This window comes from Penicillium atrosanguineum (assembly GCF_028827265.1).
Source record: "Penicillium atrosanguineum strain IBT 20685 chromosome Unknown utg000005l_segment0_segment0, whole genome shotgun sequence".
NCBI lineage: Eukaryota > Fungi > Ascomycota > Eurotiomycetes > Eurotiales > Aspergillaceae > Penicillium > Penicillium atrosanguineum.
The window spans coordinates 435,171-454,499 of NW_026623137.1; the positions used below are offsets into that span (position 1 = coordinate 435,171).

The 19,329-nt window shown below is 50.2% G+C and overlaps 8 protein-coding genes across 8 annotated transcripts; 5 read left to right on the forward strand and 3 right to left on the reverse strand.

Moving 5' to 3' along the window:
• Positions 1-955: 955 nt before the first annotated feature.
• On the forward strand, positions 956-1,440 carry N7443_006404 (uncharacterized protein; the record flags this gene model as incomplete). The annotated part of the gene is made up of 3 exons (XM_056886460.1): positions 956-993; positions 1,051-1,235; positions 1,313-1,440. 3 exons carry the CDS (start codon positions 956-958, stop codon positions 1,438-1,440), a joined length of 351 nt encoding a protein of 116 aa, XP_056740109.1.
• A 414-nt stretch (positions 1,441-1,854) lies between these two features.
• On the reverse strand, positions 1,855-3,838 carry N7443_006405 (DUF4246 domain-containing protein; the record flags this gene model as incomplete). Its single annotated transcript, XM_056886461.1, has 5 exons — positions 1,855-2,463; positions 2,514-3,479; positions 3,525-3,603; positions 3,655-3,722; positions 3,773-3,838. 5 exons carry the CDS (start codon positions 3,836-3,838, stop codon positions 1,855-1,857), a joined length of 1,788 nt encoding a protein of 595 aa, XP_056740110.1.
• A 2,283-nt stretch (positions 3,839-6,121) lies between these two features.
• Positions 6,122-6,739, forward strand: N7443_006406 (SNAP receptor SNC2; the record flags this gene model as incomplete). Its single annotated transcript, XM_056886462.1, has 3 exons — positions 6,122-6,229; positions 6,389-6,617; positions 6,717-6,739. The coding sequence occupies 3 exons, from the start codon at positions 6,122-6,124 to the stop codon at positions 6,737-6,739; spliced, it is 360 nt and encodes a 119-aa protein (XP_056740111.1).
• A 1,123-nt stretch (positions 6,740-7,862) lies between these two features.
• Positions 7,863-10,605, forward strand: argEF (bifunctional acetylglutamate kinase/N-acetyl-gamma-glutamyl-phosphate reductase; the record flags this gene model as incomplete). The annotated part of the gene is made up of 2 exons (XM_056886463.1): positions 7,863-10,497; positions 10,550-10,605. The coding sequence occupies 2 exons, from the start codon at positions 7,863-7,865 to the stop codon at positions 10,603-10,605; spliced, it is 2,691 nt and encodes an 896-aa protein (XP_056740112.1).
• Positions 10,606-11,469: 864 nt separating this feature from the next.
• Positions 11,470-13,694, forward strand: N7443_006408 (Rad21/Rec8 N terminal domain protein; the record flags this gene model as incomplete). Its single annotated transcript, XM_056886464.1, has 6 exons — positions 11,470-11,488; positions 11,551-11,587; positions 11,647-11,787; positions 11,841-11,975; positions 12,029-12,485; positions 12,540-13,694. The coding sequence occupies 6 exons, from the start codon at positions 11,470-11,472 to the stop codon at positions 13,692-13,694; spliced, it is 1,944 nt and encodes a 647-aa protein (XP_056740113.1).
• A 1,241-nt stretch (positions 13,695-14,935) lies between these two features.
• Positions 14,936-16,360, forward strand: N7443_006409 (DUF3237 domain-containing protein; the record flags this gene model as incomplete). Its single annotated transcript, XM_056886465.1, has 4 exons — positions 14,936-15,004; positions 15,085-15,909; positions 15,961-16,255; positions 16,332-16,360. The coding sequence occupies 4 exons, from the start codon at positions 14,936-14,938 to the stop codon at positions 16,358-16,360; spliced, it is 1,218 nt and encodes a 405-aa protein (XP_056740114.1).
• Positions 16,361-18,177: 1,817 nt separating this feature from the next.
• N7443_006410 (uncharacterized protein) lies at positions 18,178-18,477 on the reverse strand (the record flags this gene model as incomplete). Its single annotated transcript, XM_056886466.1, has 1 exon — positions 18,178-18,477. One exon carries the CDS (start codon positions 18,475-18,477, stop codon positions 18,178-18,180), a length of 300 nt encoding a protein of 99 aa, XP_056740115.1.
• Positions 18,478-18,744: 267 nt separating this feature from the next.
• Positions 18,745-19,245, reverse strand: N7443_006411 (uncharacterized protein; the record flags this gene model as incomplete). Its single annotated transcript, XM_056886467.1, has 1 exon — positions 18,745-19,245. One exon carries the CDS (start codon positions 19,243-19,245, stop codon positions 18,745-18,747), a length of 501 nt encoding a protein of 166 aa, XP_056740116.1.
• Positions 19,246-19,329: the final 84 nt, after the last annotated feature.

The window sequence follows — 19,329 nt, forward strand, 5'->3', positions numbered from 1 at the left end:
TCGAGTTACATCCATCCAGTCACAAACACTAGTGTGCTAATTACCACGGATCCAGTGTTGAGCCAAATATTGTCACCGCTGTCTTGGAGCACTAAAAAAAGATCAGAGTATAACAACGTCAGTATTGTGCGTTGACTATCCCGTGATAAAGAATTGATCATTGTTGAATTGTACCTAGTCAGCTATGATGATGGCATCAAAACCGTGGAATGCTTTTCTAGGATGATGCTGCATACACTGGTAGATAGATATGTCTACTGGTAATGTGCCCAGGTGACCTCGATCTTTGGCTTAGGCTTGTAAATAAGACGAAGTGAGACCCTTGTCAGCTCATAGGATCTTGATCACTTCCCGCCTTACTCATGGTTAGTATTTTCATCCAATGTTAACTAAAACTGCGTATATCACCCAAGGGAAGAACACCCAAGGAAGGAGGATTCCAAACTTGGTGGTTGCTACTGTAACCAGCGCGGCAATCAAACTGGAACCGAGGGATCATTTAGGTGACACTTTATTTTTTTGCTGTGACCAAGGCAAGAAGGCCATGACTTCATGGAAGAGCCATAGCTTGTCCGCGGGTCCGGAGAGAATACAAAAATGTTAATACCAGAAGCCCATAAGTGAATACATAGTTATAGTTAGGGGATCATAGGGTCATCCGACGGTGGATAACGTAAAGATACTCCCCTCGCATTTCAACTCCGTTAATGTGGGGAAGCAAAGACAATGGAAGAATGGAAGCAAGATGGAAAGCCGCAACCTGAGACACGAAAAGATGCTGCGCCACGCACAGCCGCATCCGCGCCACACCGCCGGCAACAAATGAGCGCTCCGATGATGCCGATGATAATCCTCGTGTCTCACAGAACCACTCCACCGAACCCCCTTTCCCTCTACGTCAGTGAGATAAAATCTTTCCGACTCTTCCGATTACACGAGAGGCAGGGTATCCACGATGTCTCGCGCTGGAATTTGGGCCAAGACGCTCATCGGGTGAGTGATGCGACATGGATCCGCTGCAGACAAAGAGGCTGACGTCCATGACCTCAGTGGTCTCGCTTTGTGTGTTGGTGGACCGGCAATGGTCCAATGGCTCCGGCCAAGCGATAAAGAGCTCGTTGAGCGGTACAGCCCGGAATTGAAGAAGCGCAGCCAGGAGCAGGGAACTGCCAAGGAGCAGGAATTCGACGACTACGTTACCAAGCTGAAGGAGTGGTCCAAATCAGACAAGTCCAGTATGTTGACGGAATGAACCGACATGCTTTCATTGGGTTTCACAGAATCGTCAGGCTAACGCGATCATCACCTCCAGTCTGGTTCGCAGCGAAAGAAGAGGCGGATGCGAAGCAAGCGATCATCGATGCGCAGCGCCGTCGTGCAAAGGAGGAGACTCGGGTACAACGGGAAGAGATGCGAAAGGAGATGCTGGGCGAGAAATGATTGCCATGGACGTTTGGAGGCTGTGTGACTCAGGTATCTACAACCTCTATCGTGAACTCGCACGGTCCCGTCTCTATGACTTGACGGAAACTTGATTTGCCACGATCCCTCTTCCTCAACTTTTACCGAATCTGTTACACAATCTCTTGATCTCCCGACTGTCTGTGTGTCTGTCGATCTCAACATACCCTTCCTACCCTTCCGGTGAAAAGTTACCCGGACGATTTGATGGAGCAGTCCATCTGAATCCGATGGACGATCTTTACGGTGTGTACGATATTTGCTTATTGCATTATTGCAAAAAATGCGCCTCTGCTGTTATTCGAGGCTTTGTGTATAGTTACCTGATTTGCATTATCTCTACTTCTTCATAATTTGACAGTAATGAATACTATCCCATGAATATCCTATCACCTAGTGCTCACACAGCGAGAACTCCCCTCTAGTGAATCCTTGATTATGGTCTTCACTCTTCACGCTCCTCTCCTTCATTAATTCCAACCTATACTTCTTCGCCTCCTCCAAGGACATGACTGGCATCGGCAAATCCTGGCGCACTATCTCCTGTAACTCCGCAGGTAAGCGCTCACCAAGAAGCCCATCAATCAACTTCCGTCGTCCTTGACTCCACTCCTCCTGCTGTGGCGGGACATTGGCCGACGAAATGATTCTCACGTTCGGATCAATAAGAAACAACGCAAGAATCTTGCGATGGCCAGGCTTCGATCGATCAGCCAGTGAAAACGGAGACACTCGGTGCTGAAGAACATTAGGGAATGTGAGAAGTCTATCCTCGCGACACACAACGCCTCCAAGATCCTGCGTAATGCCATCAGGACTATCTCCAAAGTCAGTTCCGCTGCCCGGAAATCCGTAGACCTGCTGAAGGAACTCGTGGCGGCCTTGTTCATAATAGAAGTCGTCAGCGAGGTCTTTTCCGGCGCGATGGCGGAAAGAGAGAGTGCTCTGTGTGATGTTTTCGCTGTCGTAGTAGTAGATGGCCGTTGCGCAGATTCGTTCGTTCTAAGAAGGATTAGTCTGAGAGTAAAACATATTGTCCAAGGAAGTCTTACAAGTTGTCCCTCGATGTGCCAGCTTCCTCCATCATACTCGGGGTTTTCGGTTGTGAGCTCGATATTAGCCAGCTTCACGATAATCTGGAGTCCGCTGTCCTTGAAATTCTCGCGAAGATCAACACGCTCTCGGAAAGAGGGTTGGTTCGGTGGCTTGAACGAATTCACGTTTGGCTCTGGAAGTTCGATCTTGCGAGCAGCTTGCCAGACCTCGTGACGATCCCAGTAGACCTCTTCATCCTCATCTTCCCCTTGTCTCGGCTCCGTGTCTTCAGAACCATCGACGTATTTGATATCTTCTCCGTACGGAATCCTTTGTCCCATTTGGGAAGGTGGTGCCAGACTCTTGTTCCAGAGCGGAATAGCCCTGTCAATGATCTTCTCGACGACTCCATATAGACCATTGTGCTCAATAGGGTGAACGTTGTTGATATAGGAGGTGATCCGACATGCGGGCTCACTTCCGACGAATTCTACGTCACAGGGAAGCCATTGGAACTTGTGACTAAGCGCATCAGGCACATGGCCTCGTGAATAACGCTGAGCTGGCGCGGGTTTAGGTGTAACTGGGAGCACCTCTCCCTGACCCACATAGTTCAGACAGTCATTCAGGCCGATGAGTTTGTCTCGGATAATGTAGGTACGTCCGTAGACAACTGCAAAGAGCGATTGGTGCACGAGATCGAGGACTTTGTTGTCAGTGCCGGGGTGATAGTCCTTTTGGTCGTCTGGGACATCTTCGAAAGGTGCCACCGCTTCTATGAGCTGTTGTTTGAGGTCCTTTGGGATTGCATTATCCGATTTAACCACACCAGTGTCAAAGACACTGATGATGCCATCTTTCTTGAGACCCTCGGTCTTCCACTGTAACTCTTTGATGATCCAGTCCATCATGGCTTTTGAGATATCCTGCCCGCTTTCGGACACTTCTTGTCGCCATTTGTTAGTGATGCTTTCGTCAAACACCTAGGTATATTAGTAAAGAATGGCAGGTATGAGTGGCGGTAATACCTTTCGATCCCAATCTGGTTTATCGGTGATAGTGTTCATCACCCGCATCATCAGAATTTCGCGGAAGGTATAGAGAAACCTAAGATCAGTTAGGTCGGCATGAGAGAAGAAAATAAATGCGTCAGCTTACCCGTCGTATGCGTCCTCTTCAAAATCGAGTGCATTGGGGAAAAGGGAGTTGTTGTCATTGTATTCCCGCTAATTCGATCAGTATGTTGCGCCTTCGGGCACTAAATCCCCAAACGTACCTTGGTATATAACAAGGGGAGGGTAAAACCTGGTAAGTCAAATCGCGATTCCTGTTGCAAAGACATTGCGGTGAAGAACTTTAGAAGTTGGACAGGATTGGACCAGGGAGCCAGTCTATATAAGGCCGACGGGCCCCGCCCGGCGATAGGCAGAAGGCGACAATTCCAGGCAGAAAGAGGCTCCGCACTCCCTGCCGCTGGCCTTTTGGCTTATTTTACCGAGTTTAATTCTTCGCTCGCTGTAAATCCGAGGTCGTCATCTTAATGGCTAGTATACTCTTCTGGCAGTTTTGGGATTCTTTCATTGTGCCATTTTCGATGGTGTTAAGGGGCCCGGAGTGAGCGAAACACGATTATTGCGCTACTAGAACAACTGGAACGGTACTCCATGGCGGCTTCATTCGGGGATTTAAGATTCAAAAAAGCGCTGCACTAAGAGTGTTTCTTCGCTTGAACACAGGAATTTGCATTCTCCCATTGGGACGCGGGCGAATTTGATTATTCTGAAATAATCTCTAGATTCCGTTTCGTCCAACTTAGCAGCCTCGCTTCTTCTTTTCCTCTTCCTTACAAATAAGTCGCACCCTATCCTGGGGTGCTTTATTGGTGGTTAGCAAAGGGAAGGGATCCTCAAGGATGAATTCAAACGTACCCTGTTGAGTTGCTAGCCCAATAACAAAACTGTTGATGTCTAATCCCTCTTCGAAGTGAAAAACAGATATTCAAGCCCTTCATGTGGGCTAAGGCATAGCATCAACACGCCAATAGCTGGTTGCTGTATTATCTTCTTCACGAGATGAGCGAGTTCCCGAATTGAAAAGGGGACCAATGGTAAGCAACAGACAGGCGGAAAGACTATTAGGGGAAGCCTATATAAAAAGACTTAAAGTAAGCTCGAGGCCTGGTTAGGGTTAACGAGAAACATCGAGTCACCCCAGCTAGGGCGTGCACCATCATGTGGCCAAAAAAGACCCCCGCATGGTTGGATCAATGTCAGACGGTAAATAATGATCGGCATGATGAAATATGGTAGCTCGATCTAATGGCATACAGGCAAGCCACGAGGCTTGATGGAGACCCTGCAGAGTCACGGAGAGAGCGATCATTGCATGGTCTAAACAAATCAGAGATAGCACTCGGCAGGGAGACAGGGCTTTGGTGGGTTCTGCCCCGAGCCAAAGATCTTGATTTGATGGATTAGTTATGTGGCGTAGATATAGCATGTTGAAGAGGGAACGCGATTATCATTGACAACGGAGAAATGCATGCTGTAAGTAAAGGCGAAAACAGGACTCGAGATCACCGGTTTTTTTGCCACATGGACGGAACATTACTCTCATACAAGTAATCGTGATCGATTGCCGCGCATCACTGGGTACTAGGCAACTCTCAGGGTCGCAGGAATGGGGCTGTGTTGGCCCTGTCAACAGGCTAAGTCGTGCGATGTCGCGTGGATACATCGTCTCCAAAATCAGGTCCCCGCGATCGGCAGATCAATTACCGAGTGCGTCATGCTGCACCAATAATCTCCAGGGGCTTGGGATATCATTAGACTGTACAACACTGTATAAAGTATGAGACGTGCGCCTGTGGATATCGGCAATGAGATACTCGTCTTTAAGGTCTCCGACAGGATCCGAAGTCAAAGGCGGCACTGCGACTCCGCGCGGAGCATGTTACTATGTTTAGCTTCCGTTCCTCAAGCAACTGCGGTACTGAAAGCTGAATTGTACTCTGCGTATAGGCAGCCACGTTAAGTAACAAAAATTCGCTTCCTGGCATAAACTCAATAACTATGTAAGATGAAGATTTTCAAAATGATTTATATTTACAGATGTCGGATATTTTTCAGGGTCTTCAACGTCGACCAATGAACCCCTCTACGGTGGCTGTTTGTAGTAGATTGCGTTTCATTCCCATCACTCCATACAACCCGTAGACCCGGAGGAGAATCCCGTAATCAGTCAGAAACCAAGTCCATGGTCTAAGTGAGCCACTGAAAGAGGGAGAAAAAAAAAGAATTGCCTTCGCTTTGAGACCGCGCCACGCTCACGTGACTCTGGGCGAAACCCGCCAGCAGCGGCAACTCCAACTTGTCAGCTTCACCAGACAACGTTCGTCCCTAATCGCTACCCACGAATTCCCTGCTTTCTCGATCTCTATTTATCCACTGATACCTTACTCTTGACTCTCTCGATTGTCTCCCTTTTTGCCTCGCAGCCACCGCGCTCGGTTGGTTTCCCCCGTTCAAAACAAAGCGACCCTGACTGCCTAAAGAGGTAGCCTGGTCTCTATCGACCTTTCACGAATCTTTTTCTAAGACCTTTGATACCAGATCTTCACTTCACGATGTCCAACGAAGCCCCCTACGACCCCTACATCCCCGCCGGCGCCAACGGAGCTACCGCGGCCTCCTCTTCGGAGAATGGCAACCAGCGCACCGCCGCATTGCAAGCGGTTCGTCCACTTCCCTTTCCCATTGAATGAGTTCCCGGGCGACATCATACGTGTCTACGCTTCACTTTTCGTGTCGCGAGGAGCATGCGCTGCTCTGTTGTGATGACCGGGAGTCGCAAGGTTCACATGGCAACCGAGACTAACATGATTCGCCCCTAGCAAATCGACGACACCGTTGGTGTGATGCGCGAGAACATCAACAAGGTCTCCCAACGTGGTGAGCGCCTCGACTCTCTGCAGGACAAGACGGACAACCTGGCGGTATCAGCCCAGGGCTTCCGCCGGGGCGCCAACCGTGTGCGCAAGCAGATGTGGTGGAAGGACATGAAGATGCGCGTGTGTCTGGTGATCCTTGTGGTTGTCCTCTTGGTGGTTATCATCGTGCCTGGTAAGTCGGAAGCCGATCCCAGCCTATCCCAGCCGATCCCAGCATTGGGGCTTGGATCTCGGAGAGTGGGACTTGAGACGCTAACAAATTGCTTTCCAGTGGTCGTCAAGACTAGTCACTGAGCCATGCATCTACTGCATTACGCGACTTTGTTTTGGTTTGGGAAACGTGGGCAATGATCTTTTTAACCGGGGTTTTCACGTTGAGGCCATGGAGCTACGTCGTTTTCCAGCCTGCTAATACCTCCTGCTGTTTTGTTCTTTGGGCGTGCTTTGAATGACCAAATCCTTCTGCCTTTTCCGACGAAAGCCTCTGTACTGCCAAATGGGGTTGAGCCTCATAACCGATTTCGTCGGGTGAAAGATGTAAATGATACTGCGATGCCGTGTTCGACTATGTTACCTTCACGAATAATTTTCTTACATCGGGTCCACTGAACTCTTTCGTACTCGCCTTCTTCTTTTGGATCTGTATGCCCTTGAGTGGAGGCCATTCCTTGGCAAAAACAAAAATGTCAGCCCACCATAACTCACCGTAGGACGTAAACCAGTCATAAAGCCCATCGGAAATAAGCGCTCGTGTTGGAGAGACGGAATGAAGCGAAGAAGGCCGAGACTAAGAGAATCGGGTGGAGGAAGTGGATAGCGGGAGACGAGTAAGAGACGCGGGCAGGATCAGATAACTGACACTAAACCCAAGCCGGATGACGTTTCTAGGAATCTTCGACTTGCAGGTGGGCTTCTCGGAAGTCTTAGACTCGCTTGCAGACCCGAGAGATTTGATGACGATTTTGCAAGGTGCGTGAAGATTCTGGTACTTTGTGTACCTTAGTGTTCCTTAGGGCCGTACTTAGGGTAGACAGAGAGGTACGATGAAAAAGGGTCGTCGTCTTCCATCCAGGGACCCTATGAAAAAGCACATTTACTAAGATCAGGTGCGGGCCCAGTTCTTCAATATTCTATCTCAGGATTTACCTGATTCGTACAATTCAATTTTCGCAGACGAAACAAGAAATGGACGGCGTAAATCACGCTCGCTAGTGTAGAAAAGAGGTCCCCACCGCCCGACCCCGTCATTGGGCAACTTATCGCTCCGACGGCCGGCCGATAGTCTGTAAAATCTCTCGACCCCCCCAGTTAGTCACACTTCCACCTTCCACCTTTCACCTTCCCACCACTCTATACACTCTTCGCAAAAGGGGAGACTCCCCGGGTTCGTTTCGCCAGTCCCAATTGAAGCTGCCGCATGCTGGTGAAGATGTTGTCCCTTCGCTCCGCCGTGCGGAGAGCGTCCACCAAGCCCCTCCGATCGATCTCCGCACCTCAAGTCTCGCCGCTGCGAGTGGTCGCTGCCCGTGCGGTGTCGACTTCTCTGAGTCAGGGTCGCGCCTACTCTCGTTCTGCTGAACCTCACTTGAGCTCCACCCGCAGCACTGTCGTTCAGCTGCTGAGTAACATCGGTTCCAAGCGTGAGGTCCAGCAGTATCTGTCCCACTTCACTTCCGTTTCCTCCCAGCAGTTCGCCGTCATCAAGGTCGGCGGCGCCATTATCACCGAGCACCTCCAGACCCTGTCGTCCGCACTCGCCTTCCTTAACCATGTCGGTCTGTACCCGATCGTCGTTCACGGCGCCGGTCCTCAGCTCAATCGCATGCTGGAGGCCGCTGGTGTCGAGCCCCAGTTCGAGGATGGAATCCGGGTTACTGATGGCAAGACTCTGTCGCTGGCACGCAAGCTGTTCCTTGAGGAGAACATGAAGTTGGTTGAGGAGTTGGAGCGCCAGGGTATCCGTGCCCGCCCCATCACCGCCGGCGTCTTCTCCGCCGACTACCTCGACAAGCCCAAGTACAACCTGGTCGGCAAGATCAATGGTGTCGACAAGAAGCCCATTGAGTCGGCTATCGCCGCTGGCTGCCTTCCCATCCTGACCTCCATGGCTGAGACTCCCGATGGGCAGGTTCTTAACGTCAACGCCGATGTCGCTGCCGGTGAGCTGGCTCGCGCGCTGCAGCCTTTGAAGATCGTCTACCTTGCCGAGAAGGGTGGTCTGTTCAACGGCGACACCGGTGAGAAGATCTCCGCCATCAACCTTGACGAGGAGTACGACCACCTGATGACTCAGTGGTGGGTGCGTCACGGTACTCGTCTGAAGATCAAGGAGATGAAGGACCTCCTGAGCGACCTTCCCCGCTCTTCCAGCGTTGCCATCATTCACCCCGCCGACCTCCAGAAGGAGCTGTTCACTGACTCCGGTGCTGGTACCCTGATCCGCCGCGGCAACAAGATCAACGTCAACACCTCTCTGTCTGAGTTCCAGGATCTCCAGGCCCTGAAGGATGTGCTTGTCCGTGATCGTGAGGGTCTGGATGCCCGCGCTGTCGTTGACCGTTACGTTGAGGGCCTACAGGAGCGCGACTTTAAGGTCTACTACGATGACCCCATGGACGCTCTCGCTGTCGTCCTGCCCCAGAAGGACTCTGAGATTGCTCAGCTTGCTACTTTCACCATCACCAAGTCTGGCTGGTTGACCAACGTGGCTGACAATGTCTTCTCCAGCCTCAAGAAGGACTTCGCCAAGCTGGCTTGGACCGTCAAGGAAGATGACGAGAACCTGACCTGGTTCTTCGACAAGGCCGACGGCAGCCTGAGCCGTGATGGCCAGGTTCTGTTCTGGTACGGTGTTGAGAACGGCGATGAGGTTAAGCAGCTCGTCCAGGAGTTCACCAAGAACGGCCGCCAGATGTTCGGTGATATTAATCTTGAGAATCGCCTCCACCGCGCTCACCAGGCCGCCATCAACATCAACAAGGGCTTCGGTGCCAGCGGTGCCTCTGCTGAGCAGAAGCGTGCGTTCTCTTCCACCAGCAATGTTCTTCGTGCTACCCGGGCCAAGCGCCCGGCCGTTGCTGTCAACGCTTTCCGCACCTACGCTACCACCAACCCCAACCCTCCCCTTGGCGAAAAGAACGCTTCCAACCCCCAGCCCGCCAAGGTTGCCCTCATTGGTGCCCGTGGCTACACCGGCCAGGCTTTGATCAGCCTACTCAACGCCCACCCTAACATGGATCTCCGCCACGTCTCCTCCCGTGAGCTCGCTGGCAAGAAGCTCCAGGGCTACGAGAAGCGCGAGATCATCTACGAAAACCTCAGCCCCGATGATGTCCGCAAGATGTCCGCCAACGGTGACATCGACTGCTGGGTTATGGCTCTGCCTAACGGTGTCTGCAAGCCTTTCGTTGATGCCGTTGACGAAGGTTCTCAGAGCGGCAACGTTATCGTTGACCTGAGTGCCGACTACCGTTTCGACGACAAGTGGACCTACGGTCTTCCCGAGCTCGTTGACCGGTCCCACATTGCCCGTGCCACCCGCATTGCCAACCCCGGCTGCTACGCCACTGCTGCCCAGCTCGGCATTGCTCCTCTCGTTCCCTTCCTCGGCGGCCAGCCCACTGTCTTCGGTGTCTCCGGTTACTCGGGCGCCGGCACCAAGCCCAGCCCCAAGAACGACGTCAACTTCCTCACCAACAACATCATCCCCTACAGTCTGACTGACCACATCCACGAGCGTGAGATCAGCGCCCAGCTCGATGCTAGCATCGCCTTCATCCCCCACGTGGCTGTCTGGTTCCAGGGTATCCACCACTCCATCAGCATTCCCCTTGCCAAGGAGATGACATCCCGTGACATCCGTAACCTTTACCAGGACCGCTACGCTGGCGAGAAGCTCGTCAAGGTCACCGGAGAGGCTCCCCTTGTGAAGGACATTGCCGGTCGCCACGGCGTCGAGATCGGTGGCTTCGCTGTCCACTCCAGTGGCAAGCGCGTCGTCGTCTGCGCCACCATTGACAACCTGCTCAAGGGTGCCGCTACCCAGTGCCTCCGTAAGTCCCCACATATCCCAATACTCAATCCCAAAACTAACACCTTTAAAAGAGAACATGAACCTTGCTCTTGGCTACTCCGAGTATGAGGGCATCCCCCTCGAGTAAATTCCCCGTTGATTTGCCATTGAAAGAAGTTATAGGGTGTTCTGTGCGCTGTTATGTATTTTGTCTCATACCCCGCGTGCATTATATACATCGCTATGGGTTGGAGACGTTGAAGATGTAGCATGGAGGTCATTCCTATCTACCACCTGATCTGCCCACTGGGTCTCGTTTTTGTGTGTGCTTGTCTGTTGTATTCACCTGAAAGAGTATTTCTCTTGGATGTTGGTGTCTCGTTTTTGTTTTCGCCTCTAGATTCCATTTCACGGTTTTTTTTCGGCTCTGCTGAGGCTTATGTTGATTCTGGGTTTCTCTAGATGCGAGATGATCTTTGATAGCATAAAAGTAATTTTATTGCACTCTGAATTGATCCATGATTTTTCTGTGAAATGAAGATGAGGCTTTTAGAACGTAGGAGTGATGAGACTTATCATCTTGGAGTGAAACCCTAATATATGCTGCCCCATGCCTCCATAATAGCCTCTCTTAAGCCGTCATTCTTGACGTCGATTATAAGGAGCCCCAGAACCTGGCACATTGATGGCGAGTTATCAGGTATCGTCTAGATATGACTCTAGACAGTCCTCTTTTTGTGAGAAACACTCTGTATCGAACCCTGTCTCCAGTAACTCCATTCAGATGAACTCACCCTCTCAGACGCTCTTTTGAAACTCACTCATTCCATTCCAATATTTCCACGTCCACTGTTCTCATTTCAAGACCACCAAGCAGCTGGTTCTTTCCATTATTTCTTTTCACCTGCTCCATCCCATTCACCGTCTCCCTCTGCACCCACTCGAACGACCAGCCATACAACGGTCCTCAACAAACAGCCCACCTTGCGGTGGCAAGACTGGCACTGCCACCATGTTTTACAGCCATGAAAGTAAGTCTCTGAAGGCTTCCACAGAGCCGAAGATATATGATGACCGACGCCACCCATTTCAGTTCTCACCTCCCCAGATCACGGTGTCGCAACTATCTGGTAAGACGTTTCGCCATCGCAGTAACATGCTGAGGCCAACACACGTCTAACATACACAGGCTCGTTGCAACTCTTGGCTCACGGTCCATCGCGCGACGAATCAATCGAAGAGCCATACAAGATGTTGACGTGCCAAGCGCATGCAGGGTCATTATCGACCCGGAGTCTCCGATGGCCCTACGACTGCAAGGTAGCTTGCTGTAAGTTTTCACAAGTCTGCAAGGAACTCGTTCATTAACAAGCCCTTATACAGATACGGCGTTTCGCGCATCTTTAACCAACAGTGCGGATACACTTTGCTCGACGCCCAAACAATGCACGACAAGATGATGACCATGCTGAGGATTGTGCCAGGTGCTGGTCTAGATCCCAGCGCTGGGAAGTCAAAGTATGGACATACCTTCGTTTCAAGCTAGAGTAATTTTGTCTTATACCTCTCAGGCCGGGGAGTCTCAACCTCCCATACGACCCTACCTTCCTTCCCGAAACTGGTCTACCCGGTATGGGCATTGATGTAATCTTACTCGACGCAATCACAGACGAAGCCCACAGCCAATACCCCAGTATATGGTCCAAATCTCCAGCGATCAGTCGTTCCAGTGGGTCTCAAAATGGGCAATTTCAGCTTGAGCTTCCTCTCGACGAGCTCATTGGAGGTAATGTGATGGCCGGGCAGGATGATATCAACGACTCTGCACAGAGGATAGGTCTGTTCGGCAGGAAGACGAAGCCGAGTGTTGAAGAAAGTGTTTTGTTGAATCCTGATTTCGAATTCGATGATAACGGAGATATCGTTGAGTTTGATGCGAGCAGGGTTTCTCCCAACAGAAGAAGGGGAACAAGTTTCGATCCGAGGCTAAGTGAGGGCCCAAATCTGCAGAAGGATCAAGGGGATACAGTGAGTGATATTGCTATGTCGTTACTCAGAGGCGCCAACTGACGTGGTTCAAAGGTCCTGGCAAACGACGAAGCAGTGCTCGTTCGTGACGATAACGTGATGGACCTTGATGTCCAACCCGGAGCTGAAGTTATCTTACCTGGCGTAGATGTCTTGACTGAGACTGTGCGCCTCGATAGATCAATGGAGAATGAAAGACGATTGAATCAGAGGCAAAGAGAGGCCAAAATAATTGTTACGGATGTGGTGACAACCCTACGAAACACAGACCTGGCACGATGGAACAGTGAGTATGAGGCAAACATGGCGCAAGCCGCAAAGCAGAAGCAATTGAACAAATTGCCAACAATTGCAAAGAAGAACGCCGCCTACTGGGTTCTTGGCAAGGGAATTGGCGCTGTCGGCAATCCACTCGGTCCTCAACATATACCTCACCCGCTTAAGTCTTACTCAGGCGAGGAGCTATATTACGCCCTTTGTCCTGAAGCTGAGCGCAAACGGAGACGTACAGAAGGTACCGGAGATGACAGTGATTCAGGGGAGCAGAGCCGCCAAGTACGCCCTCGAGAGGGACAGGTGAATCCTATGGACGTCGAAATCGCGCGTCACGCACCATCCAGCGTGCTAGATGACCACTCTTCCTTGATGCCATGGAACACTATTGTATCGATTGAGAGCTCCCACCGAGGCCAGCGCTTTAGAAGCGGAAGCGAAATCTCCTACGGTTCGCGACGCCGCGGTCGTATCCAAAGCGCAAGTCCACTGGCCGGACGAGGCTATCGTGATCGAGACAGCAGCCTCGACATCTCAGGCAATTTTGGTGACGATCTGGACGACTTCGAGATAACCAGATACCTCGAAGCCGGACTGTCCCCGGACAAAGGAGATATCAGTGAAATGGACCCGCGGAAAATCAACGGCGAGAAGCACATCGCCAAGATGCTTGACCAAGGCACTTTGAATTTTTGGGACTTTCTCAAAGACAAGATGCTCCCATCCAAAGGCGGTCGGATCGAATTCGAAACTCTCCTCCCGCCCAAGGAGACCTCGCGCACGGTGGCTACACAGGCTTTCATGAACGCGCTCACGCTCGCGACAAAAGGCGCTATCAGCGTCGGCCAGGAGCCATTTCAAGATCAGGGCCCTTCAAGCTGGGGTATTCGCTATCAATACGGTAAACTCTGGCTGGGAGTTGCGCAGCAGCAATAGTTGATGAGCACCAGTTCTACCACTACACCGATGCAATTACCGGAGACATGTGATTTCGCGGGGATCTATTCTTACGCTGGCTTTTTATTCCTTCCATTATTTTTACCATTTCTGACTCGATGATGTGGCTATTTCGGCCTCCCTACTTGCTCTGGCCAGTATGACACATGATGATTTCACGCAGTTATGGAAAATAACATTATATCGCGGCGATTTATTTTTAGGTGCCGGTGGGGGAACACGGGGCGACACAGGAAGGCTGATGCAACAGGGTCGGGGAATAGACTGGGAAAGATAGATTGAAAAGGTGTGCCTGGAATCTCGATCTATTAGCGATCCATGTATGTAAGCCAGCAATATTTACGCGGACTCGCCTTACTGCGAACGTTACCAGGAACCCGTAAGTTCTATCGTAAATCGGAACGTTGACAGTATCGCGTACGGAGTATGGGATACAGGAACGGGGACGACACTTTGGAACAATACTGAGTAAAGGTAATAATACCTGCGAAGTATATAGATCTGTTTTTATAGCGACTGGCCCTTTTGAATCTTAGCCTCGACGCGTCTTTTACTTTCCTTGGATTTAATTCCTCTTCTATCGATATCCTATCGGTCTGTCTCGTGTGCGTTTGGCGTCTCTTAACCGAGCGCGCCCGGTTGGAGATGGCCTTGGCGCCTAGATAGATACCTAGGCAGGCACCACGAAGCGCGGTTGGATTGAACTATCAGTTTGGTTTTAGTGGCTTTCTATTGAGTCTTGAGCTTTCTTTGATGGCTTCTTAGGTTGTGAGATGCCTATGGTGGTATTTACTGGATGCGTTGGCATAATGTCACGCGTAATCCTCTATTGGTCAATGTTTCCGCAGCAGTCCGGGATTGCAACGGATCAAAGAGAGCATAGCCACCATAACCACGCGGTAGGGGAGAAGTAATACACTCATGACATTCAAAGATAAACTATTAATGAGAATCATCAAGAATAAAAAATAAAAAGAAGCAAAAACGGCGAGGATACGATACAAAGGAGTGAAATGGTGAAATACCCGGACTCAAACTTACGCAGGGCGCGTTACCCAGCCGCGCCACTCGTATTCTGTCTCGGTCTTTCCATTTCTTCTCTTTCTCCTCTCTTTCCCCTAACCAAACCCCCCCTCCTCGCCTCACCGCGTTTCTTCCCCTCGCGTTACGACTTCGTTTTTCCCGGTATAGCAACAGTCCCCCATCTCATCTCCGTCATAATGGGTCGCACCGTCGATCAAGAGGTGCATGCGGCGTTCGTCGAGTTCCGCGCCAAGGAAGATGATAAGGTGTGTGACTGTATTTCGTAATATTTCAAACCCACCACAACAGACCAGCGTCACTAACATACGAGACCCGTTTCGTTTAGTGCCTCTCCGTGCAGTGTATCTATTGTCAACAAATTCGCGCAAAGAATACCTCGAGACAGAAGCAGCATTTGCTTGAATGTCCTGGTCTCCGAGGACACCCTAACGCGCCTCAGCCTTCCCAGCCTACTCCTACTCCCAACGGCATCGGCGCCCCCAATGGATACCCCGGTACCCCCAATGGTCCTACAGCTACACCATCAGTCCCTACAGGAGGCCCTACCATTCCTACACCCAACGGCGCATTGATGACCAACGGTGTCAACCCTCACGCTACTCCAATGCAGACCCCGTTGCAAACCCCATTGCAGGCCTTGCAGAACCGCCCACCGATGCAAACTCCGGGTCCACCTCCCGGACCTCCGGGCTCTGCGCCTTCATCAGTCGTGCCGTCGCGTCCGACCCCAAAGCCTAAGGCTAAGAGCAGCACATCCAATCTGCCCGCGCCGCCATTGGACGATGTGCACGCGGCTTTTGTGGAGTTTCGCGCCAAGGAGGAGGACAAATGTCTGTCGGTGCAGTGCATCTACTGCCAACAGGTTCGCGCCAAGAATACTAGTCGCCAGCGCCAGCACTTGCTCGAATGCCCCACCTATCTCAGTGTTATGAAGGACTCGATTCCTGCCAACAACTTGCTACACACATTCCCCGAGGGCGATGTCGCGCGATCACTTCAAATCCCCGTTCCAACGCTGGAGCTTGATTTCCGCATGAGCATCAAATTGAACCCCAAGGTGAATATCGGCCAGAGCATCTGGGGTGGCCAAGAATGGGTTTCATACGTTGGTGGGCAATGGGCCGGTCGGTGGGGCAAGGGTGTTGTTCTGGTAAGTTTCAATGATCGATGACACGATGCGCCATTGCTAACGCGCACACAGCCCGGCGGTCAAGATACTCAGATCGTTACTAAAGACTCGACTACAAAACTGCGCGCCAACTACCTGCTCCAAACTGCCGACGAGCCTCCGGCTTTCATCATGGTCAAGACTGAGGGCTGGCTTACCGGCGCGAAGGATGTATTGGAGAAAGTCAATGATCCCAGTGTGGCGGATGGCATCAACCCCAGCAGCTACAAATATCGCGTCAACTTGGCCATGGAAACTGGCGATGAGCGATACACCTTCCTGAACACTCTTATGTGGGTTGGCAGCGGTTGCCGCCGAGGCCAAGAAGGTATGTCCATCCAAATTGCCTTTCGTTCCATAGGTTGCCCCGCTCGTCGCATTTTTGCTAACTCATCTTGTTCCAGTAATTTTCGATTCATTCCGTGTCAATTAAACCAGGATGGTAACTATGACTGTTTTGCCGTTCTTGAGCGATGTCTTTCTGCAGTTCTACTATGGGAAAATATGGTGTTTTACGTTTCGATCGTTCCTTCGTGGCGCAGCTTTGTATGGCTCTTGTTTTAAATACAATGAATCTGGGCTGTGAACAGAGAGCCATGGCTAGCTGAAATGACCGTTTTGGGCCATGTCTTCCACCGTTTCTTTTTCTTTTAACTTCTGATGTACCTCCTTTCTACAAACATCTTGATATGGGTCAGGGTTTCCCGGGTATGTTTTATGTCTATCTTGAAATGTTTGTGATATTATGTTATGATTTTTCGATCATTTTGAACTAGGGTTTTTTCTTCTTAGTCACTTCTTCAAGCTGTACTGAATTTAAACTCTGCAATACTTTGTGATTTCCATCTATAGTAAATAAAATTAAAGCCATGTAGTGTGGAACGATAGTATAGTATACATACCTTTTTTACTCGTTACTCGTTATAGTTCACGATACGTTCTGGTATATTCACTCGTCCCGTATCCAACGTATTCACGCCTTACCCCAGACTAACAGACGTATCCACTTGGCTGCAGTGCATGGCCGATCGCTTCAATACCGTTTATACCGGCCCTTGCTAGCTCCCTTCAAGTAATACAAACTAGCTAAACGTAGTTCAGGTTTCTTTCATTACTGGTGTTATTTAACCCAAACCTTTACACTGATTAATACTCCGCTTGACTTCCCCCATAATTTACATAGGGCGGGGTTCCATGGATCACCTCCCGCTTTATCTAATCATGTCACTGCTGGTTGATGTATCCGGTGTATCTTCTGTACTCCGTACTCAACTCTGCATTTACCTGTACCTGGTATATTTCCTGTCTTGAGCTTGAGTGGAGATGGACCTTGGTTGTGGGTGGATTTATTTGGCTGGCCATCAAGGGGTAAGGTTAACCCACGTGGGCGCTTGTATTGGGGGTTTTTTTAACTGTAGATTCGAAAGTTCGGTATGGAAATATATTTCGAAAGTTTTGGTCTGGATTTTCACGCTTCGTTCAGAACCCGACCGTGATGATAATTTTGCATGTATCATTAGAAGGACATTGACACCCACTTATAAGCCAAGAATATTCGGTATGTTTTGTTTTTTTTTTTTCAATATAAAAACTGCGACTTGCGAACGGTTCTGAGGTTGACATACGATCTCATCTACCCCTGGACCTTCAGCCCTGGACATATCGTCATCTGGTTTATTTGTATTATTGCCTCCCAAGGAGACTAAGCTGATTATTTTTTCGTCGCCGAAGAGATATACCAATTCAAGCCTAGAAAGGAGTGCCATGGCCTCTTCTTCGGTATCCCACTATGTGAAAGCGACCGACGAGGACTTGCTCATCTACATGGAAGGTAGCCCAAGATACCATCTTGGTAAGCTTGTACTCTCACTTTACTCTTCAAGTTCACAAGAGACCCTGTTTCAGACTGTGTGAAGTCACCGTATAGCTCCAGTAGCCAGTGGCGTAAAGATTCATCCACCAGCATTCTTCAAAGTGGCACCAGTCACAATGCCAACACACGCCCCCGGATGCCAGGTCAAATTGGCAGAAGCTAGTGTTATACCCAAGAGAAAAAATCTAACTGAAGAGTAGAAGTGAAAAGTCCACAATCTTCAACTTTTTCAACAATTGGCTTCGCTTCCCACCTTTCTTTTTGTGTACAAGCTTCAACAACAGGTTTCAGTGATATCGCAATACAGATATAAGGAAAAGAACAAAGGACCATCCAGAACTGGCTTATTGAGTGCGAATGAAATGCCAAGACAGCGCTCAGAATCGTGCCGTGGGATTAATCGGACTAACAACAGCCCGCGATCTCTCCAGCCCTCTGTCAGCATTCATATTCTGTTCATACGTCACCGAGACCTCTTGCGTTGTTGTGATCCCTGGCTTGCCAAGGATACTCTTCACACTACTATCATCCCTGTCATCTGAAAGCGTGATGGCACGGCCTCCGTAGTAATGGTACGGATCGCGCCGAGCGGATGTGTTACGGCCATGGCGTTTGTCGGAGAGTTGGTAGTTTTCTGAAGAGGGTGGGTCGGTGCGGTCATAGCTGGAGGAGCGCATGCGGACGAAGAGGATTCGGAGGGAGGGGATTGAGGCGGCGAAGATGGTTAGGCCTGTTTCGGCGGAAGCCCAGATTATGATGGTAGAGCAGAACCCTGGTTTTTCTTAGTTCGACTGTGAGAAAATGTGCGTGGGAATAGAGACCTACAGGTGAAGTCTTGTACTTGGGACACGTTGACAAGCTTGGAGGTTTTGATGAAGGCGGTTGCTGCCGCGCTAGTAATATACTCAATTCATGTTTGGGAGGTAGTCCAGGATTAGTTTCACTCACAAGACACCCATGCTCATGGCAATGGCAATTCCAAACTTCTCACGCTTCTTCATTTGAAGTTTCCATAGTAATACCCATGGAAAGAGAGCAAGAATAAAGTCCATACATCCGGAGTATGCTCCCGCCGTGAGGGCAATAGTCTCAAATACACTGGTGGGCCAGCACTTGGCAGTTGCCATGAGCTTGGTATTCCAAAGTGCTGACGCAGGCCTGCACTGAGCAAGATAGCAGATTGCACAGAGCCACATGATTGCGTTCATGGTGACGATGATCGTCCACAACAGAAATTTCATCCATGTTTTGGTCACGATCCGAAGAAGGGTGATGGCAAAGGATGTCTTGCTAAGAACGCAGCCAATGATAATAATCACGAAACTGATGTAGACGAGCTTCAAGGCAGGCGGTACAATTTCCTCGTTCTCAATGGCAAAGACGTGCCTGCCTACTACTCCCATCTGCACAGCTTTTGTAATAAGCGCTGTGTAGGTAAAAAGCATCGACTGTTGCGGTCAGTGGGTGCCCAGAGAAAATATTTAACGGGGTTCATACCAATGCGAGACAAATAACAAGGTCATCCCAGC